The sequence below is a fragment of the Chaetodon auriga genome, chromosome 21 (genome assembly GCF_051107435.1).
Source record: "Chaetodon auriga isolate fChaAug3 chromosome 21, fChaAug3.hap1, whole genome shotgun sequence".
NCBI lineage: Eukaryota > Metazoa > Chordata > Actinopteri > Chaetodontiformes > Chaetodontidae > Chaetodon > Chaetodon auriga.
In genome coordinates this window covers 17,719,506-17,743,053 of record NC_135094.1, presented here as the reverse complement: position 1 = coordinate 17,743,053, position 23,548 = coordinate 17,719,506, and the positions used below count along the sequence as shown (strand labels likewise).

At 44.3% G+C, this 23,548-nt stretch overlaps 1 protein-coding gene across 2 annotated transcripts; it reads right to left on the bottom strand.

The window, feature by feature from the left end:
* Nucleotides 1–1,826: 1,826 nt before the first annotated feature.
* jcada (junctional cadherin 5 associated a) lies at nucleotides 1,827–21,963 on the bottom strand. Of its 2 annotated transcripts, none has more exons than XM_076761380.1 (5): nucleotides 21,782–21,963; nucleotides 12,514–13,052; nucleotides 9,248–10,195; nucleotides 4,992–8,590; nucleotides 1,827–4,113 (listed from the first exon to the last, which is right to left on the bottom strand). In XM_076761380.1, exons 2-5 carry the CDS (start codon nucleotides 12,885–12,887, stop codon nucleotides 4,079–4,081), a joined length of 4,956 nt encoding a protein of 1,651 aa, XP_076617495.1. In that variant the 5' UTR covers nucleotides 12,888–13,052; nucleotides 21,782–21,963; the 3' UTR covers nucleotides 1,827–4,078. The 2 variants fall into 2 exon arrangements, with proteins under 2 accessions (XP_076617495.1, XP_076617496.1); XM_076761381.1 differs by having other exon boundaries at nucleotides 21,447–21,824.
* Between the last annotated feature and the right edge of the window lie 1,585 nt (nucleotides 21,964–23,548).

Sequence of the window (23,548 nt, the reverse complement as noted above, 5' to 3'; positions counted from 1 at the left end):
TGTGTCACAACTACAAGGTAACAAATGGTGCTGACATGACAAAGTTACTACCAGGCGTAGAGTCCTATAATGTGTTATCTCATGACAATTTAATGTTCGATGAAAATATCATGAAATAGTACATGTGAAAAAGACACATAGATAAATAAATCGGTTAAAGCTGCATTCATTGATTTCCGGTCACTAGGAGGCAGAAGAACTCCTGTTTGCAGATGACGTCACGTCACTGGTTTGTTGTGGCATGAACTGCAGATGGAGGGCCGGAAGTGAGTTTCTGCATGGGAAACACTATAATATAATAAGCAACACAACTAGCACTTGTTTAATCAGCGTCATCGGTTTCACATAAGTACCTTGGTACAGAGGCCGTGGACCCAGCCCCTACAAGAAAGTTGTTTGCCTCCATATGCTTCATTTGTTTTCTAGAGTGGAACATCTGAATGAGCGGGTAGTTGGTTATATCTGCTGCTACTGAGCAGCAGCAGTTCTTTCAGTCAAATTGACAAATCTCTCTTCTTCATAACGTAAGGGTCACATCCAACATGTGTTCTGATTTTCTGTTTGTACCTTTCTCTCATAATTTCATCTAAACTAGTCCAGTAAGAACTTCCCTTCATCTCATCCATTGCAGTTTTCACTTCTGGCCCTCCGTCTGAATTTAACGTCACCTGACTGCAAACAACCTGCTCAGCTTCTGTTTGAAACACGGCTAATACACCGGCCAGATAAAGCAGTTCTAAAACTGACCTGAGACAGAGAAAGACAAGGCAGCAGCATCATTTTTAACACAGGGCTGCTCACAGTTTGAACACCTGTTCACTTTTTTTATCTGCTATTGGCACTAGTCACAGGCATGACCGCATTACCAGCCAAACAAACTGGGTAAATGCCCCTGGGGCCCAGTACCACAGGGGCCTCAAAATGCTGTGGTAATTCAATTGCAGTACATTTAGCATCAGGGAATTTTAAACCACTTAAATACTGTACAATATCCACAGAAGTGGGTCCTTTATTATTATTTGCTTATTTGCACATCCAGAGGACACAGAGCAACATTAGCATTTGTTTGGAGTCATATTTCTGTTCGTCTGCTGAATGTCAGTCCAATATTCACTCTCTTTGAGCTCTGTTTTGGGTGTCTACCAACTCCTGAGGGAAATATCTGGTTCCCTGGCAGTAAATGATCCACTACGTTCACCAGCCAGCCTCTGTGTCTGTTTGCTGCTGAGCAGGTAGTGTACAGTGGGTTTTTAGAGTTTTCTTCCCTGACAGCTGGCTGAAACTCACTTACAAGAGTTAAAAAAAAAATGATTCTAGCTGCTTTAAGGGTCAAGAAAATGTTTTTGTCAAACCTCTGTTGCTGAGGTCAAGAATGAACTTTCAAGTTCAAATGGACCTCTCTTTGTGTGTGTGTGTGTGTGTGTGTGTGTGTGTGTGTGTGAATTGTGCTCACATAGTGGATAATCTTAAATGAAGTCATCTCTCACAGTAACCTTGGAGCGAGGTAGTATTACTCGAGCACAGGAGTTTTCATAGACCTCTGGTTTTATATAGAAGGAATGAAACTGCGACAAGTGGTCTTCTGTGTGAATTGTACTTGGAGGCAACAGGGTATTCAGTGCACAAACTGTGGTAGGTGTGGCCCAACATTGCCTGGGACCCTCGGCATGTAAATGTGGCATGAACAAAAATCAAATACAGCATGTAGAACCTTAGTTTTCAGTTATTATTATGAAATATATGTATGCATAAGTGTCAAAACGTTCTCTTTCCATCAAATACTATAGAATATTTATGGATGTAACAAACTTAGAGAAAAAATAATTCATGCAAAGACTTTTATTTATGAATACTCTGCAGTACTGTACAATAACACACACTTGTCTCTATTTCTGATCATTCTTAATGATCACTTCAAATATAGACAAATATTGTGCCTTCACAAACAGTTCCCTTTTCACAATAATCTAAAAATACCTTGTTCTGTTTTAAATATGTAGCATAACTTTTTGAAAATAAAATATACATTATATGAAATATAACTGGATAGACTATATAGTACCAAATGCAATTATATGCAAATACACCTTCTCTCTGTGACTTCTTACGCATTTCATGCACAAAAAAATGAGAAAAAAAAGATGCCGCGCATACAAAAGAAGCTGTACATACTTCTGTATGAAAATAGAAAATATCAAAGCAAGATGTGCACCAATAGTCTATATCATGTTACAAAGAACTTGCAGTACAAAAAGACCTACGAGAATGACCAGATAACACATTACCTGGAACACAGAGGTATGGATACTGGGCTGGTAACAGGACAAAGACAAAACCTCGCACCGAGCCTCCACTGATGAACTTCAGTCAGAGCCACTTCCATGCAAGTCTCCAACCAGATCCAACAGGGTCAACATCAAATACAGCTGGATCAAAGAGTGACAGGGTCAAACAAGCAAACCAGAAGTTACAGTTTTAGCTTTGAATTTTGGTACTAAACCCAGTAAATGTAGATGTCCAATGCATAGCATAAAGTTTGGTTTGGTATGTTTTTTAATTTCTTGTATTGCTACCCCATACGTGCAGTGAGTGTAAACCAATTGCCAGTTATGCCAACAACTTATAAAGCACTGATATGTCAACATTAAATTATTGAACAGGTTCAGATACTGCTTTTAGTATCTCAACGGCAATGTTCTGTACAGCATCAATAGTAAGCTTCTTCAAGCTAAACTTTATTGTTATTGCCAAAACAACTCCAAATGTTTCTGTTTTCATCAAAATAAAATGAATTATTGATGTCCAGTTTAAATCAGGATACGTAAACCGACAATACTGGATGTGTTACACGGAAATGAAGTTCTCCACAGAAACAGTGTGTACAAGGCACACTGCGATCAGTATAGCTACATCTATCATCTCCTGCAAAAAAGCACTTCTGAAATCACACATAAACTAAGATGTGAACAAAGAAAAACTCCACAGTTAAATATAGACTTCTGTTAATGCCACAAAATATAGATTTTCCTCTTTAACAGTATGAGGATTAACAAAATAACACTTAAATTAGACGCTGATGCTAAGACTGACGGCACCGGAGAACAGGGAGGACGCGAATACGAATTCCTCCTACAGTAATCTCTGAGTATTTGAAGAGATTATCAGGTGCTCACTGGTAACATAAAGCCAATAATCTCAGCAGTGCAAATCTAACACTTGTACCAAAAGGTAGAGCTTTAAAGCAGACGTTTAAATGTGATCAGCTCCTTTAAATGGAGAATTACTACTCAAATCATGTCACAAACATCTCGTATACGACGACTATATTGCTCTTGAGTGAAACTATTCAAGGACCACAGTGTTTCTCATTGCAATCCAGGCTCTCTGAGTACATTCTCTATCACACAAGTATAAGAATAAAGAGCACAGGGTTTCATTAGTAATACACCCAAAGACTACACTTCCAAAAATCTAGTCTTTTCTTAACATAGATAAGAAAATATACATTTCTTCAGCAATTAATTGTCTTAAATTGATTTTTTATATTCTTAATAAAATCTTATAACTCTTTCTTATTTACATTTGGTGTAGGTTAATACTGATTGTAATGCAATACTGTTGCCTTCTTGTTTTTTTTTTTTTTTTTTTCTGTTACATTTCTTTTGTTTGTTGAGCAGAAGCACTTTTACATTCATATTTCAACACCCAAGCCCGAGAAGAAGCCCAAGTGTAGACAGGAATAATGACATGCATTTTTCCAAAAGCAAAATGAGACAACTTCAAAAGGAGGAAGTCCGCTTGCTTTAGCAAATTAACTTTTTGAGAGGTGGAGAGAATGGAAGGTCAAGGATGCCGAGGTTGAAAAGGCCTGGAGAATTGGCACCAGCGGCGCCTTTATTTGGCTGTAAAATGCTCTCGCAGCACCAGGACAGTCAGTTCTGAGAGAAGTGATGTGTAGCAATATTGGAGGGGGTCACAGCTGACTGGGCCGTGAGGTGAGATGAAAGCTTTTGTTGTTGGAAAAAGCTGTTAACTTGAGAAAGACAGATTTCCACAGTGGTGAAGGCAGTGTCAGATGTTACACTCTCTCCACTCGACTGGGGTCATAGGAGTCTGATGAGAAAAGCGAGAGAGAAAAGATGAGACAACACAATTAATAACAAGTCAGAACAATATTAATTTGCCCTTAAAAGGTGGAAATTTAAGGTGACCTGTGGCATATATTAATATAATATTGGCAATGCAAATGTTTCATGAGGAAGGAAACGTTTGTTGTACATCAAGCATTCACACAATACCTGTTGGTGAGTAACACTGAATGTTAACAGTAACTTTGTTTACAAGAAACTCCACAGGGCTCCAGGAATAGATGAACATTTTGGGAAGTAGGCTAATTTGTTGTTGTTTTTTTTTTGTTTTTTTTTTCAAATTCTTTGAGAAAGAGATGAGAGGATTGATATCAAACCTATGTCTGTGCAATACGTACTGAGCTGGAGTCAGGAAATGGTTAGTCTAGCTTAGCGGGGAAGCAGGGGGAAACAGCTCAGTCTGAAGTGCAACTGACTAAAAACCTCCAAACTTTACCAAGGAGCCTGTTTTTTAACAGGTGGAGAATATACACAGAAATATGAAAAACTGCAGTTTGTGGTTTTAGGAGTTATGCGCTGGAACTACGTCTCAGCATTCAACAAAAGTTGTCATCGTGAGATTCACAGGTTTGGTACCACTGGCAGAGACAAAATCTGTGCCAATCAATCAAATCTGAATACCAATGATAAAGCCAGGGGTGCTGCACAAGTATGTTAAGGAATAGTGCCAGCACATTACCAACCTAAACCCACTAACTGTCTTTTTTATACTCTGTTCATGCACAGCTAGACAAACCATTGACCCACTCAAGTTTAGCACTAATGCACAAACATGACACTGATATCAATTTTGTCAACTCACACTCAGAAAGAAGCAAAAATGATGGCTCCCTTCATACCCACCTGAGACAGAGAGCATCTCCTCATCCTCCATGTTTGAGGGGCCACAGGTCCCAGTGCTGAAGCTGAGTGGCAACGTTATTTCTCTCTTAGGAACACTGCGAGGTTTAGGAAGCAGAGGAGGCTTCTGGAGCCTTGTGCGCCGCTTTGGTTTGGGCAAGGTTTCTTCCTCAGTGCCTTGTGTTGCCTCAGCTCTACCGGCCTCTGCTGCATTCTGTCCATCTCTCACCTTCTCCACAGGCTTTTCTTTGTCATGCTCCACAATTTTCAGCTCCACCTCTCCTTCTGGCTCTTCTGTTTTTAATTCAACATCTACTTCTTTACTCCCTTCATTTTCTGCTTTTAGTGCAATCTCAGCATTCATCTCGTCTACCTCCTCTTCGTCTCTTTGCTCTTCTTCACGTATCTCTTCATTTGGTTCTTGTTGAAGTTTACAAGCTTCATCAGCATCTCCCAACTGGTTGTGTGTTTTATGTGCATTCTCACATTCATCTGGGTTTTCTTCCTCCTTCCCTCCTTTTTTCTCTAGTTTATCATCCTCTTCCTGTTCTTGTTGCTCTACAACTTCTTGCTTTGTCTCTTCCTGAACTTCAGACTCATCTCTGTCTCCACCCCACTCCTCAGACTCTAAACCTTTGAGACTGAGGTGTCTTATTCGAGACACTGAGTCCAGCTCTTTCAGACGGGCCATTCTGTCTGTGGTTGACCTGCCCATAGATGTGACAGATGAAGAAGCGGTAGAGTTTAACTTATCTTGCAGGGATTCAATCAGTTTGCTTGCTCCACCTCGCCCCCTCTTCTCCACACTGCACATGCTAAGTGCTAGCTTCTCATCAGGGGTGACAGGCAGGGATAGGGGAAGCTTACTGGGTGGGAACTCGGGCAGGTCCAGTACTGCCAGGGACTGACTCTCAGTATCCTCATTGTCTTCACCATCACTGTGGTTGCTGCTGTGCTTTTGTCTGGCCCCTTCTTCGTGGTCCACTCCTGATCCTGTCTCCTTGACCTCCTCTGTCTCTGCTCCCTGAACAATCAGGGTCTCTTCTTTGACTTGCTCATGCTCTCCTCTCACCTGCTGTGTCTCTTCGCCTTGATTTTGTAGTTTCTCACTTGACGTGGTGTCCTTATCATCATGGTTGTCCTCTGGCTGTTTGTCAGCCACACCCAGGGCTTCCACTGGGACGGATATTCCAAGGATTCTGGCAGCCCTCTGCTCAATGGACTCATTTTCAGGGATACCTTTTGCACATTTGACCTCATACAGGTTGCTGAGGTCCTCTGCAGGTAAAGAATTGGCTTTCTCCTGAATCAATAAGTTTTCCAGGTGCTTATCTGCTATGGTTGATTCATTCTTATAGGTCAGAGAATCAGAGATGGCGTACCTCTCATTACCATCATCATTCTCAAACACAAAAGAGGCCTCCCTGGTCAACCTAGTGATATGTGCTGAACCTTCCTTCTGAGGTGATCTGCAGCTTTCACTCCTGCTTCTACAGATGCTTAAATTCACCTCACCCCTGAATGGTGGAACATTGGCTGATCTAGCCTTTCTCTCGGTCTCTATCTCAGCTTGAAGCTCCTTATTTGAATTGTGCTCAGGGCTACCACTATTTCTAACGAGTGCTGTCCTGCTCTCCCACAACAGCTGCACCGACTGACTAGGCTCCTTATGATCGAGTGGAGATGGGACTGAGAGCGAGCGATGCATTGGCTCCCCAAGACCACCAGGAGTCTCTGTGTAGACTGTTAACCCCACATCCCTCAGCAAGGACTCTTGAGGGACTGGGATATCCTGTCTGTAGAGCCGGTTTGACTCATTGTTTGGGGGTAGTGAGGGCAGGAGGCAACTGCCTCTGGGGCCTGGCTTGAGGAGTATGGATAGCTCATTTGTTGGTGGTGTATTGTTTTCCTGTGGCCTGAAGAAAGTACTCTTCATGTCCATGGAGTCTAGATCAGCAGTCGAAGCCAAGGACTTTGATCTGACTTTTATATTGGTGGGCTTTTCAACATGCATTGGAGGAAGACTGATTGCTTCCCTGCCTGGTTCTGGACCAGCAGTGAAATGTGCTCCTGATTTAAACTGGCGTAATCTCTTATTCACCTCATCTAGATCGTCAGTGTACTGACCAACATTGGGTCTCTTGCTGATCGTGTCTTCCATCTCCTTATTAATGCTCTCCAGTTCACCAATGGCATCACAGGGTCGTCGGTTCACTGGCTTTAACAGAAACTGACCAAAGGCCACTTGTTCTGCACTGTCTGGGGGACTGGAGTTGCTCTTCCTGGGAGACAATGGCTGCTGGTAACCCTGATCCCAGGTTTTTGATGGGGATGATGAGTCTTGTTGTGAGGGTTGAACTGATGACAGCTGAGTTGGGCTGAGGCTGAGACGGGAGAAGGCGCTGTTGCTAGAGAGATGAAGGTTTTTCTGGCCTGCCATGGGGTAACCATATGAGGAGCTACTGTCTGTCCCCAGACCGCTGTCTGTGGTTGTGTCTGAGACAGACTGAACAGGCTCTTTTCCCCCAGGAGGACTCTGGGGTTCAGGACTTTTCACCACTGTCAAAGGTGAGCCAGTCTGGGTTTCCTGGTTCCGGTACTGGTTTCCAGGCCAGGATCCAGCATAACACAACTCTTTGTCTTCATTGGCTTGAAGTGCCCAGGCATCTATTATCTCCTTCCTTAGAGGAGCCCTCTTGTAGTTCTTCATTGAGGATGTGCTGCTGGTGTGAAAGTGAGAGTAGTGAGGTGTGATGGGCATCTCATTCACTGACTTGCTCCGCACATTCAGGCTCTCTTTGAGGCCCACAGCGAAAGTGTCTGTGTTGGTGACAGTCAGGTTTGGTATTGTCTCATTATTGTTCTGATCTGCCGCTAAGTCTTTGTTAATGTTAGTTGGTGTGTGAACAGGGACAGACACAAGGCAGAAGATGGTCTCACTCACTCTTCTCTTGGTGTTCCTGTTGTTCTCTAGCCCTGAATCTGGGGCAATTTTCTTCACTTGAGTGATGGTTTCTGCAAAAACCTGATCTGTGCTGGACCCCTGGTGAGAAGAAGTCCTTGTTAATGGGGCCTGGAAGGCTGAAGAGGGAGATGGAGGTGGACGTTGGTTTTTGGGATATCTGTTGTTGCAGTTTTGGTCAGTTGCTGGGAAGTTATCGACAGTCTCTTTGTGCAAATCACTGTGCCACCTGCTATTGTCATTGTCGAAGTCGCTAGAAGACGTCTGGTTAGCATCATCGGCCAGTTTGGCAGCGATGAAAGGCCCCAATGGCGGGGGCAAAAAGGCACTGTCGTCGGATGCAGGTTCCGACACGGTGACGCTGGGAAGCTCGTTGCGGATGTGGCGGATCTTGTCAGCGTCCGTCAAAGAGTTGCCACCCAGGGCTGAGGAAATATGGCGGATGCGTGGGTCATTAAAGGGGATATATTGGATCCCTCCACCGGGGCGCTCCTGGGTTGTATACACAGGGTAAAGATGTTTCTGGCTAGACATGCTCCTTTCTCTCTGGGGATCAGGCCAGGAGCCAACTGGATGTCTGGTGAACCAGTGAGATCCATCTGGAGTCACTTGTATCTGCTGGTACACATCCCCTCTGTACCTACAACAACACAGTTGCACTTTAACTAAGCAACAATGACTTCAACAAGACAACACAGGGTGAGGGCTTAAAACAATAAAGTGATGGTAGCCAACAAAATTATATTGCTCTATTCCAGTACCTGTTTAGCGAGATAAGAACTACTTTGCAAATGTCGACTCCAGTGAAATGGAACTCAATTTCAGAATGTAACATAGAGTATACCTTCATTGCACGTGACAGACATGTTTATAAATATCAACAAACATCTTAAGAGAACATAGAACAGAAAATGATCTTTAGATGACTGGAGCATCTCTAGTGTTACTTTATAATATAAAATCCATTTGGAAGGATCTATTACAATCTGGCTTTGGCCTTACACATAAAAGAGATAGAGTTGGTAATCTCAAGTTGTGCTTCATGAACTTGCCTGCAAGTAAAATATAATTTGAATGCTCACACTCTCACATATTTCTTTCAATTCTGACAAGTAATTTTCTAAAAATGTCCAGACATCTTCAGTATATGTGGATGATCAGTGTTCTTTGCAACTCCCTGACCTATACATTTCTTTTTCATTTTTTAAATAAAGGTTTGGCTTACACACTCAGTACTGAAGTTAATGTTACTGTCTTGACATTATTAATTTGAGAAAAAGAAAAAACAGCAATTTACCTGTAGTCAACAGCAATTTCACCATATCCCCGGCGTCCCCCTCCCATTATAGGAGCTCTTTTATATGATGGAGGAGGGATGTATCCTGGAGGTCCAGAGTCCTGTGCAAAAAAGTCCAGTTGGGGGTCACCTGTCCTTGATATGGGAAGTGGCGTCCTGTCCCTGGCCTGGGGAATCACTGACTCTCTCCCAGACAAAACCTCACAGCTTCCCCTGATCTGCTGGTGCATCTCATAGGAGGGAGGTCTGGGGGGTCGGGTGAAGCGGGGCTTTGGTGTCATTGAGAGTTGATTGGCACTCGCCGGCCTGCCATTTTCCGGCCAGCGGGGTGCCCTATAAAGGTCATGGTGTGACAGTGGGTGGCCATTGACCCGCCTGTACAGTTCCTGACCGGACAAGGCTATGTCCACATATTGGAGGCTCTCAGGCTGCAGCATCCTGGGCAGGGACTGGGATTTGGCTTTGGTCCTGGGGTGGACTACCATGCCCTCTGGTGTCCTGGCATGTAGCCGCTGCTGCTCCTGTGCCCAGCGCTCACCCTCATTCTGCGACAGCTGGCGGCCAAAGCTCACAGCTGGACGCCACTCATCTGTCCCCAGGCTCTGGCACTTCCTCTCAGTCACCATCCTCCATTGATGCAGAGCAGCTTCTCTCTCTCTAGAACGTGCCTGTGCCTGGACCTGGGCTTGAGCCTGGGCTTGAGCCTGCACCTGAGCCTGGGCCTGGGCTGCCCAGCGCTGCCTCTCCTGAGCTGCCCTCTGACGTTCCTCTGCAGACAACTCTTGGCCTCTTGCTTGTTGAGACCCCTCCAGCCTGCCATAACCTCCCTGCCCTCCTCCATGGGGCTCTCTGAGGTCAGCATAGTCCAGCAGCACAGTGAAGTCCTGGCCTCTCCTCCTCCAGTAGGACACGTCCTTGGACTGGGGACCTCTGGTTCCATCACAGAACCTGGAGGGAAACGCAAACAAATAAAGGCATCGGTATGCTTGAATTGATGTGCTTGTTGAATGGTCAAATTGGGTGTAAAACTCCCTTCCCCTACACCTTTCTGACATCAGAACTAGGTTTTCGTACCTGTCCAAAGCGGACAATCTGATAAGCAAGCCCTTTTTATACAGAGACTGACCCAGTGTGCAGAGGTTGCTTTTTAAAATTCTGTTATGTCTGTCCATCTTTGTATTCAGCACAATGAATTCATTCTATGAAAACCTCCCCAAAATGTAGTATAGCCGTGTAAATACTTTTGCCCGCAGACATGGTCAGACTATGTTTTGTACAAAGTAGTTTGCTTTGATCATAACTCTACCTTTAAAATTCTATGTTTTTTTGCAGATTTAATGACGAGCCAATGCACTGTGGTAAGATACAACATATAGCTAAGTACTTTGAAACATTAAAGCATCAAAACACTGAAATACCACGGCCCATTAAATGCTGACAATAGGAAGCATCCAAAGGATAATAGGCAAAATAATCACTGACAGTCTACAATGTGGGCTGATTAAATAAAAGGAAAGCATCTCCCACTAGATGGAGACAGATGACCATGAATAGCAGTGCTATGTCTGGTAATTGTGATTTTCTATGGGACATAATGAACACATTACACAATGACACACTGTGGCTGTTAGTCCCGGATGTCCTTCAAGACAGATCTTCTATTTAGAGGACATTTCATTGACAGTCTCTCTTTTGCCCCGTTCTTGAGCTTCTAATCTGAGAAAATGAGCAGAATTTCACTAAACCAGAGCAAAGAAAGCTTGTCTATATCTCAGAAAAGATATGTGATGGCAGACCTGATGGGCTACAACAAGATGCAATGGGTCTCTGCATTCAGCCTGATCATTTTAGACTATTTGTGGAGTGACTGACTGACTGACTGACAACACAAACAAGACGCATGCACATGTGCACACCCCCTCAAGGCCGAGGCCACTGATTGTCCTTGACATTTCCATCCATGATCATCACTGGCCAGAGATGTTTGCTGGGGGAAGGGGGGCTAGCCATGCCAATCTGTTAAATTTGAGGGCATCTCATGTAAGATGAGTTACCATCATTAGTCTAATTGGGTCTAAGTAGCACTGTCTAATGGGAGTGCCAAGATAGGCCTGTTCCTTATCTAAACCAAAGCTGCCAGGCAAAAAGGATTTGGATGAGAGGAAAAAAAGAGGGATGAACAAACAACAGACTGAAATCGCAGAACATATGTCTTAGCAATTCCCACATTCCCAACAGAATGCTCTGATAGCACTGGCAGAGCAGCGACATGAAAATGCGGATTACTGGTCTCAAAGAATAAAACCGAAAAGTGAAAAAACACTAACACAACCAGTGACATTATTCAAGGTCATTTGACTATTTTCAGATGCTCTGTCAGTGGCTGGTGGCAAAAGGGATTAGGAGAAAAAAAAAAGAAAGTCAGCCAAACAAAATGTAAGGAAAAAGGGAGAAAAAAATCTGACAAGCCTGCCTAATTGTGTGGACAACGGAACAGCTGTATTGACTTTGTCTCAGTTACAGCACACTAACCCCCTGAACTGGTGCAAATAAGCAAACTAAACAATCCTATTTTTGGGGAAAAATCAGATTGGTTGCTGCCTGGCAATATCTCTGAAAATATCATGTGTTCTAACAATCCGTACCCGAGAGGGTTTCAATTGCGTAACTGGAGACTAGGCTAAATATAGCCTATCCTCCATATACATATTTAAATAAACCCTATATGAATCGTGTATTATTGATGGGCTATGCATTATATAAGTAGGTATAATGCTTGTGAAACAGTGGAATCCAGTTAGGGCTGACGGGGGAATCCTGACAAACCTGGCAACCTGTGTGTGTAAGACTGGGCATGCTCAAATGGGGCACATCGGTTTGCTAAAAAACTGTTTTGATTACAAGTCCAAGGTCCCATGTGGCAGATTAAGACTCCAGCACACATTATCCCTCCTCCCTTACCCAAGGCTTGATTGGGAAGAGCAGGATAGAGGGATATAGCAATGAAATGAGAGGAGGTTATACACAAGGGAAAGAGAGAGATGACAAGAGGGACTGAGCAGCAGTGTTTGGTAGTTCCATTTAAAATGCAATGCAAAATCCCATCGCAAAACTCCTTGATGAGTTATTTAATTTCATGAATCTGCTCCATCAAAGCACAAGCACAATGAATGATTGTGTCATTTATCAATTAAGGGTGAGGACTAGCATAATCAGGATGGAGCACTGGTCACTGGTCTAAAGGTACAGCACAGAATATGTCTTACCCGCTGTCTGAGGTCAGTGACTCTCCCAACGAGTGGGTGTCAATTTGGCTACGGCTCTCACCCTCCCGCCTGGACGGGCCCCTGTCCCTGGGTTCATTGTTGTTGTTGTTGGGACAGCCGCTGCCATACGCTTGGGGCTGTCTGGTTCCACCACCGTTCCCATAGGGCACCCCAGGCCCTCTTTCATAGCCGTTCACTGTCCTAGGACCGGGCATGTTCTCCAGGATTTCATGGTGTTTGCTGTAGGACGGCGGTGAGGACGAGGGAGCCTGGCGGGACGAGGATGCAGGGGCTGGGGTAGGGGTGGAGGAGGAGGTGGTATGCTTGGGCAGCTTGTATCCATGAGAGATGAGGAGGTCCTCCACGCTGTACATGGTCGCATTTGTTTATGCTGGTGTGTTTTCTTTTTTCCTTTCTCTGCCTATCTTTTTTTTTTTTTGGAGAGAGAGAGGAAGGTAGGTCGGTTGTCAAGGCGTCTCTGCTTCTTCCCAACGTGCAGCGGCAGGATCACCGGCACAGCTGCGCAGCTGAGGCCATCACTGGTAAAAAAAAGGGAAGAGGGGACGACATGAAGAGACAAGAAGAGAGACAGAGAAAAGGAGGTGATGGTAAAACCATTATCCCCGCTACCCGTGTCCAGTTTTTGTCAAGGGTCCCAACCCATATAAATAGTTGAGAGGACGAAACAAAAAAAAAAAACACCCCCCGAACCCAAATTCTAAGCCGCCACGACAAAACCGAGATCACCCGCCTTCCCAGCAGCCTGTCCCTCCCTCCTCTCTTTTCCAGTCCTCCTAGCAACAACCCTCTTTCCATCTCACTCGGATATCACCCACACCAAACCCGTCCATGACCAGAACTGAGGAGGACGGGAGGTAAACAAAACACCCTGAAAAAACAACCCTCAATAGCATGATGATCAGTGGTGACAAGAGTTTCAGAAAGCTGCTGGTGCTGCAGTGAAATGACACTGTTTACAGTGGGCTCCCTGCAGACTTCCATACAGTGGCTGTAAGGTAGCTGTTAGCAGCCAGCTATTGCTCATATTTTGCATCAATGAGGCTGGGGGATTGTATTCCTCCCTGCTCACCTCCACATTCTCTCTCAGATGAGGGAAAGATGTTGCTTTCCCTCATTTCATCAGTATTTTCTGGTTATAGTCAATAAGTATGATAAGATTTTTTCAGTTATATGCCCTAAAAAAATCAGCCTTGAATAAGGGTTTGTGTATTGCAAAATTTCTTCCTTTATTTTTTCATTGAGAGAATCATAGAATTGGAATCAATATAAAACGTATAGAATATCAGAATCAAAAGCAACTGAACTAATAGTTAATGGTGTGTCTGTGTGTAAAGCTGATTAGCAGAGCTGTGGCTCCTCCACACAATGATTAGCTAATTAATCAATTAGCAGAAAATGAATTGGTCAAAATTTCTGTTGTTTGTGCTCCTGAACTGTGGATTTCCTTAGTCCTCTACAATGGTAAATTGCATATATTTTGGCTTTGACTGTTGGTTGGACAAAACATGCAATGTATAGAAGTCACTTTGGGCTCTGGGTAACAAATCTCACATTTTATAGACTACACACTTATTCAATTAATCAAGAAAACAAGTGACAAACTAATTGATAATTAAAATAATAATCAGTTGCAGCCCTATATGTGTTTTCCTAGCAAGCACCAGTGCTGCAAGTGTTTTAACTAAGCTTGAGAAAGAAATAATTGCTGCAATTGACATTGCAATAACACTGAGCCAACCCTGTATTGGACAGAGAGATTTTAAAGGTAGCATAGCATTAAGACTTTTACTTTCTGTCCCAAAAATAACGAATGACTATCAGCATCAAGGACTGATGAGGAATCGAATTGATGATACCCCGGGTGCAACTGCTCATGATGTAATGCCCTTGATGAAGTCATGCTTGCTGCCTTGTCAACAGGACAGATGCTGCTGCAGCCCACTCATTCAATACTCTCCACTGGAACAGACTGCCAACAACCTGGCTGTCCTTAATAAGAAATGGCATTCAGGAACAGCAGTGTGGGACTCATTGCCAGAATCAAATAGTGTTCAGACAGTTTAAAAGCCAATCACACTATGATTGTTTAATGGCAGAGCCAAATTGCTTGTTTTCGGTTCTAAAAAACAGACGGCCGACACAGCTTCACCAAAATGTATTCAGCAGCAAACAGATTAGCATTTGTTTTGCTTCTTAGCATTTGTTTAGCCATGATAGTCCCATAGAGATGAAAAAAAATCCCTGTATGAAAGGAGGCCTGACTCAGAGGGCAGAATCACTACTCCACTCTACTTCCTCCTGCTCCCTCCCGTCCTCCCTCCTCCTTGTACCTGAACCCTAGGATAGCCTACTAGGTGATTAACAGGATCCAAGACTGTGAAATGCCGCTCTCTTTGTATGTCTGGCTCTCTAATACGATTATCTTTTTCATTTAAAACCTTAAACCTGTTAGTTTTGGAGGATTGACTCTTGGCGCTTACCCAGTTAATACTTTTGTTGAGTTTAACTGTTTCCATTTGCGTTTTGAGTAATCTCCTCAAGGAGAGGCTAGTTGTGAGTTTGGTAGGGAGCGTCTTCTGACAAACATCGATGCAAAAAGTGGATTTTGGTTTGCTTCATTTGCTTCCAGATGAGCATGTGGACCTGGAACATACACAATTTTTCAATGACTGTTCGTGAACTGTACTTGAACCTGTGCTGGGCAGCAGGCCAGTGACTATGTTAAATATGTCACAGAGTGTCTCTGAAATACTGTAAATACCAGCAAAATGGAGTACAGTACTGTCACATTTGTGGCCATCATGACAGATTATTCAGATTTTTCTCTAAAATGTAAACATTTTTGTTCTGTACTTTAAATTAAGAACCAACATCAGGTCTCACTACAGTGCTGGAGAGAGAGCCGTATCAGATTCAAGATCAGAGTCAGATTGGTATCACTACCCTTCCCTTCCTGCAGATGAAGCCTCTCCCTCCAGCCAGGCAAAGGCTTAATTAAGTGAGCCTAAGGTCAAGGGCTTTGTTTATTAATATGATAATTCACTTTTGTTATGATACTGCACATTAACCTGTCTTAACTGCACATCCATATGCTGCTGTCTTATCTAGCTAAACCCTTAATCTCAGGCAATTGCTCTTGGTGTCATCACTAAATGAGGATTATCTTCATCATCAGTAAAAGTGAGGATTTCCTCCTGTGAAGTGACCTGCCCTCATTGAGTCCCCCAACAATACCCCACCCCCACTCCTTCCTTCCCATGACAAGCTTGGTTTAAATACTGCTAATGCTGTTATGCAATGGAATTACCCATTTTATATCAAATAAAACCTTGGATTCAAGCAACGGTATGCAACAATGGCCGGCTTTCATCCCCCTAAACACAACAACATTGTGTTTCAGTACAATGCCTTCTTGTGTGAAAAAGACTGGCATTACAGACTCTTGAATTTGGCAAGTGGAGAAAAAAAGTGCAGATCTGCTGCATTTTAATGGCACAGCTCACTCAAAGAGAAAAATTAATGATAGAGTTTATGGATAACATATGCTGCAAAGTAAGCTAAAAATAAATAGAACCCCATGAGGGCTGGCATTTCCCTACAGACGACCCTCACACCAGCCTCCACGTTTTCTCTAATCAGTCACTGTACACTACTACTGTAAGAGCATTTACATTTACTATGCTGTGAAACATGCAAGGCCGCCACTTTTGAGGTCAAGTGAACTTTTGTCAAGGCTTGTTTATTAAAAACAGACACAAGCATTTTTTTAGCTGTATGAGGGGGGCCTGCGTCCTCACTGGTGGCTACACCAGCGGCAGGCTGCAGGGGCATGACGGCTTGCAGGTTGACAGTTTGGTGTCATCTCCTTATTCATGGCCCAACTGAGATGAGGGCATAGTGGGGAGGTGGGGAGAAAGGGAAGCAGAGGGACAGAATGGGTGGCAGACAATGCAGGACAGAGACCTAGATCAGGCCTCGGGGAGGACAGAACTGCAGAGTTTAAGAGTGTCTCTCCTAGTAAATAGCCCAGATTGCAGGCATGGATTGCAGTCAATACATTTTTATAGATAGTGAGCAGTCATGAAAGTCTATTACATCTATGAAAATATACTGTATAATAAGCATAAAGTAGAAAAACAGATTTTCTGCCCTGTGGTCAAACAAACTGAGTAACAGTAATTAATGTTGTCTTGAAGAAGACACAGAGATGTGTTAAAATAGCACATCCCTCCTAAAAGTGAAGACAAAAACAAATCTGGATTTAACTGGCTGCAGCATAAAACCACCACAACAAAAGAAATCTCATACACCAGAGCCTGGAACCAAAGAGACGATTAGCCTGCTTCCTAAAATATTCCATAAGAGCCACACCTCTCCACCACATTGTTCCCAGTCTCCTTGGATCTGTAACAACTGACCCGAGTGGGCGTGCACTTGGCTAGTCTATGGCCTGCATCTGTTAGGACAGTGCACGCACAGGGGTTTCTCAGGGATGACAGCCCATCACATTCAGCAAACAGCAACAGTCCGCAGATTGTTTATCTATGTGACATCACCGTGTCCAGCACAGGGGCCGTCTCTCTTCCTGAGGAAGTGCGTCGTTGTGGGGACAGAGGAGAGCCGACGGTGTCGCAAATGTTTCCAATCAGGCCCTCTGCAGGCTCCTGTTTGTCCCGGGGAAAGAAGTTGGAGGCCTGTTCTTGACTGGGGCCAGAGGAATAAACAGCCAAACAACCTCAGGCCGTATTTTACCGCACACTGACCTCTAGAAAGCACAATGTTCTCCACTTCAGGTAGACTGTAAGTCAGCAACATAAAGTGTAGGCATATTCTCTGGGGAGCTATCTGCCCTCTTGACACTTGCCATCCATCAGAAAAATCCCACTGGACTCAGGAGCCATGCACCTATGATTAAAGGCTATCGTGACGTAGTTCAACAGTGAAAAATTAAGTCTTGAACTCAAGTTTGTAAACTATCGAGTGAGGAATAAAAAGATTTCACTGACCATTACAAAAGAGAGCTCATCACCACGTTGCAAACCATGTGTTTTCTCCAGCATCCACGCCCTCCTGGTAGAGAGACTAGCAACAGGCAGGGCCCATGCATTGTGAGTCAATTAGCTCATTCGGAAAGGTTTAGCCAAAAAACACCCACTTACGTTATTTTGTTGAGCATATCCCATGGCAACAGTTGTTTTGCTTTTGTGAATGGCAGCTCACAGACAATAGCATGTGGGCTGCTAAGATATTCCCACTGCATTGCCTCAGTCCAAAACTTATTACAGTCAGACTCCACTGGCAGCAAAATCAAAGGCAGGATGGGATGAGGGGTGGGAGGGTGGGGGTTGGTGGTGGTGGTGGTGGTTGGGGGGTTGTTTTTATTCCTCCGTATTCCAACACATCACAGTCTGAAACAGTATGGTCTGGTTCTGATTCATTTCAGACTGTCAAAAAGTAGTCCAGCCAAACATTTGTCCAATGCAGTATCAGTGTTTCAATCCAAAGAAAATTCTCAGTAACAGCTGGCTTACGCACAAGAATGGTATAGCTCATTAATGCACAAGGCAAAGCTGTGCAGCAACCAGTAAGACACTGACGATGTGAGGGTAATTATATCAGTGGACTCATTTTCCATTGTATAGCAGGCTTAGCTCAGTTCATCTGAAATGTAGCGATTTGACGTCATGTGATTTCCTTCAACTGAATGCATCCAACTCGCATGGAGGAAGATTCAGGGCACCGCATTTGCTCCGAAACACCACATCTCGTGCCAGCATTTGAAAATTATCATTTCGTATGAGGAAAGGAAAACATAAAGGAGAGGTTATTAGGCACGCTAATCCACTGAGGCACTGTTCTGAAACACAGTGGGCTTCACCTGCACTGAACTACTCTCAACCCATGCTGTTTCTGAGCACGCCAAACTGGCTTCATGGTAATTAGTGTCTGTCAAGGTCCAGGGTTTGCTAGAGATGACAGTGGCATGGTTTATCAGCCAGAAACACAGTGATCAAAGGGTTAGCACGCTCTGGCTTCCTGCTAATCAGATGGACTCTGCATGCCTCTTGCACAGCATTACAGAAGGAAAGGTACAATCCAACATTAACATACCAAGACAAAATCCAAGACTATGCCTCATCAAGAAAGCTTGAGCACATCAAATATAGAACAGAGATATGATAGAAGACAGCTGACAGGATGTGGCAACATCAGAATTATTGTGACAGATGATTGTGATGCAGATTACAGGTGGGATAAAAAGGCTCTCCCACACAATGTAACTTGAGTGTTGTCATGATGGATGGCTGATGAATCTGTAAAAAACTGCTATGTAAACACATGAAAATGGGTTATCTCAAGAGCTTCATCAGAGCACTGGCATGAAGTGACACACAGAAATCACAAAGCAGGCGGCCCAAGCATCTACCACACATATGAGCGTCCACCGGCTAGCATCCAGCTAGGATCCAACAATATATAAGACAGACATGCATTCCAGGCCTCAGATTCACTGCCCTGGCTTCTTGCTATGAGAGGCACACTGGCAGATGTCAGTAGCTTTCACACGTTTCTGGCTGGCTTCATCCACCAGCCTCCTTCCTCCTGCCTGCGTCACCTCTGCTCTGACATCACATGTGACATCAGGCAAGACCTCCGAGGGGATCCCTGTAGCCGGGCAAACATCAGATGACTTTCAAAGGCTTCGGCTAAAGCTACCCAATGGCAGGAAAACTCTCTTTCTTGATGCACATGGCCTAGAAATGAGGCTGAAGACAGACAGTGGACACACAGAGGAAGGCATGCTAAAATAACTAGTGCACACAGGCGATTACTGGAAAGGGAAAGTCTAGCCCTGGGATAACCAGACTGCCTGCAACACCAGGAAGCCATCCCAGCCCACACTTATCGCTGGCTGCTTGGACCGCTCCTGAAAGTTGAACTGCTATGACTCATCTCATGGCCATGGAGGGCCCCTCCAGTTTCGCTGACCAACCCTTTCCTCCGCTGCTGGAAGGAATTAATGAGCTGCTTCCCTTCTTAATACGCTCCCCGTCCCACCATTCCTCAACCCCCCCTCAGGGCATCTAGCAGGGCCTTGCGTTCACACACCATCCCAGTCTCAAGGATGTGTGAAAGACCTACCACAGAACACACATGCGCCCACGCATACACACTTAGGATTCTTCTTACCTTTTCCTGTGAAATGCACAGTAGCTGGTGCTGGTCTAGGCTATGTTTTTGCAGTATTTCAGTATTTTGACTCGTCTCTTATCTACAAATCCACTGCACACTGTCAAGAAAATGCTTCTTAACTGACATTTACTAACGGCTTCACATGCAGGCACACTGAGCTATGAAAGGTCTTGGTGAGATGGAACAGATCACTCCTGGGCAACGTTAATAATACTTCCATAATAAGCAATGCCAGTAAAATAATCAGGCCTGAGGGTATGACAGACCAGTCCAAATAAGACTACGCTGATCAAATCTTGTGGGATAAAAAAAACTGCACAAGCACCCACAGCTGAGATGATGGTGCTCCCATTTGTTCACTGCAGCAACATTGTGATAACCCTAATAATATATGATAAGTGACAGCATAATCTTGAACTTTCACAGATCAGGTGAAGTCTTGGCTTTGGCAATTTGGCCTCTAGAGGTCCCTAAGTGACAGTGACAATTTATGTGCAAGACCTTCTAAAATTAAAGCCATTAGGCAACTGCTAACACTGTGACATAATTAGAGGTGTGAGTAAAGAGCAGAGCAGCAGTGTTTTATCAAGCCAGTCTTGCATGCTATTAAAAATTACTACGCTGTAAAAGCTTTCAAAGTCCAGCGTCCAATATTATAACATAAATCTTAAGCACATAACATTATTCACCAGTTTCGGCAGACTGACAGCAGGATGGCTGCTGAGACAGGATCGTCATGCAAGGTTACGAGTCAGTGCGTGCAGGAGGCTGCACTGGGGAAGGAGAAGCGAGGTCAAGCAGCAGCCATCATCATGCAACCAGCAGGTGTGACAAAGTGACAGCATGCAAACATCAAAGCAGCCTAAACTTGGCATACCATTTGCCAAGGACTATTTGCAGCTCATTTCTATCGCCATTTGGTGTTCCTGAGCATCCGACCGGGACCGAGAGCTGCACAGCACTGGACCCCCGTGTTGTCACCATGTCGTTATGAAATGATTGACAGGCTTGGCATGATGCTAGCCCCGCTGGTTCCGTTGCAGGTTGCTGCCGTAGCATACTAGCCTAGCCCCAATGCGCGCAGTTCACAGACACAAGGAGAAAGCACGCCAAATTCCGTTCAAACATCTGTCTGTTTAAGGTTTCGTCAGAGTAAGGAACAGATGCATACCTGACTGAAGATTTAAGACATTAAACGGATCGGTCGAGGTCCTTGGTTAAATTCGGCGGATGGATGACCCACAGTACAGACTGTATTCACATGATATGTCTGTTTTTTAACTCCAGCTGCAACTATCACCTATCAGTGGACATTGTGGATGGGATACCACTGAGGAAACAGAAGGCAAAGCAATTCTCCAACTTAAAATTGTATATAAGTAATAGCAGTTTGGGGTGACACAGACTGCCTACCGAATACAATCCATGGCCTCAGTATTTCGCTTAAGTCCTTAATTAGTGTTCCTCTCGATATAAATCTCTGCTCGTAAGCTAGGACACAGAAAACTGCGTAATTTGGCCGGAGTTTGGCCTCTCTTCCACAGCCCAGACGGATACATAACGGGGCTAACGCTAGCCCGGCTAGCTCCATCAGCAATCTTTAACCTTCAGCTGATGGGAGCGCGTCCGCAAATAGTGGCAGTCGCCACCGCACATGCTTCAAGTTAGAAAAAAAGAAAAAAGAACAAACAAGGACCGCCATCCTCCCACTCCTTCACCTTCTAGTGCCTGCTCCTGAAAGTGCCACGGTGCTGTCCTAAATCCTCTAATCCCGGCAGAGGAAGCAGGGACAGCCGGACAGGAGAGCGCCGAGGTAGCTGCTGGCTTGGCTGCAAGTTGAGGGACCGCTGGAAATGTTGAACGCAGAGCAGATGCGCCTCTCCACCTCTGTCTGCTCCTCACGGCAGCTGCTCTCAGCCTCCTCTGCCGCCCGCATGTGTCGTGAAATGTGAACAAACCAAAACCAAAAAAAAAAAAAAAAACAAAAAAACAGAACTCCGCCGAATGCCCGGCTTGACAGGCGGTGTGTCGCTGCACGCGGAGCCGCTCTTACCTGTGAAATGCGTCGTCGCGTTACCGCCGAGTCCCCTGCGCTCATCCCCGCCGCTGCTCTGGACGGACTGAGCTGGGATCTGCTGAGGGAACAGCCCCTCTACACTACAGCACGGCGCTGAGGAAACATCCCTCTTCTCCAGCGGGGAGGCAGCTGGATGCCGCTCAGCGATAAGGTCACTTCACACACAGATGGAATTCTTCCATCATTAACACACTGTAATCACTATACTGATCAGAATGATTGATGTCAGCTATGAAGGATGCAAATAAAAAAAGTGTGTAAGCTGGCCACTATACATTCCTAATTATATGTGTCTTCACCTAGTGTACTGTATGGCACAGCCTGTGTGCAGGCTGTGCTCTTTGCCTAGAAGAATATACATGATCCATATTCTCTGTTTTCTGATGTTTTATTGAGCAAACAATTTTAATTGGAAAAAAATAATCAGTACATTAATGAAATGATGAAAGTGGAAAACGAACTCTACACATGTATCTTCTAAAAATGACTTTTTGAAATAACATTGTAATTAGAAAATGTTATTTACAGAGGTTGATCAAACTTTGGTCCACTGTTTTGTTTGGGGTTTTTTTTTCATTTTTTTTGGTTAACCTGTTAAGTTTGCCGATACCATATTTATGCCTGTCTGGCTCCAGCCCTTCAGAGCTGAAAGTTGTACATCCTTCCCACCTTTTAAAAAGAACAGAGGACTCTGAAACCTCCATAATATTGACACAGATGTTGCATATAACTGAATTCCCCTGAAGCTAAGGGAGGCTGGGAGGCTGGCAGGCTTCTGTCAGCCCTCAGTGGAAATCTCTTCAGTGGGCTGCAGTATCTGACAATTGAAATACATCCCATAATTCATTTGTAACAGCTGCTTGGTCTGTCCACTTTGCCTGATTACGGCTGTTAATGTGTCCCCATGGCTGTAGCTGGAACAATAATGATCATGTTTACATTAAGTCAGCTTAACTTTGAATTTCCTACTCGATCATTATCTCCTTTCCTGTAAAGCTAGCCATTGTTCCAGCTGTTGACTTTACATATCCTGTGGCCACTAGTTTCTGGATAAAAACATCCATAATGGCTTAATAGAGTCAAAGAGGTGGTGGTGTTGTAGTTCCCTGAGGCGCTTGTCCTACGGAATGAAGCATTTAGACAAACGAAAGGAGAAACTGAGAGAAATGAGAGGAAAAAAAACTGACAAGAACAATGGGAGTGATATGAGATACTGCAACTGCTGAGTTACGGTAGTTTGGAGAAGGTCTATCATTTAATGTGACCTGTGACTCACGGGCATCTGCTCAGTATCACTGAGGGTCGACACTTCTGCTGCTCCCTGTGTTCATAGAGTGCACGCTGCCTGTGCTGCACTGCACCCAGCAATCTGACTGTATCTGGTTTCAATTGTGCCGTACATATGCAGCTCATATGCAATGCACTGAAATGTGGTGCAGAGAGGCTGATGTCACCGCTCCATTTGCCAGTTGTGGTTTTGAGTTTGAGCGTTTGTGAGCTTGGTGAGCAGCACTGCCCGCTGTGGGCTGCTGCTGTTGCCGCTCCCCAGAACTCTGGTCTAACGTCTCGACTCTGTAGGTGTGGGGGGTTTATGTGGATATCTCCCTGCTCCTTTAGTTAGTGAGCAATACCAACCTGGGAAAAGTCTCTAACATGAATTCATGAATTTTAAGAGTGAAACTATATACTATCCTAAGAAAGAAGTAAATTACAGAAGCTGAACTAGGGCAATTTTTATATTTA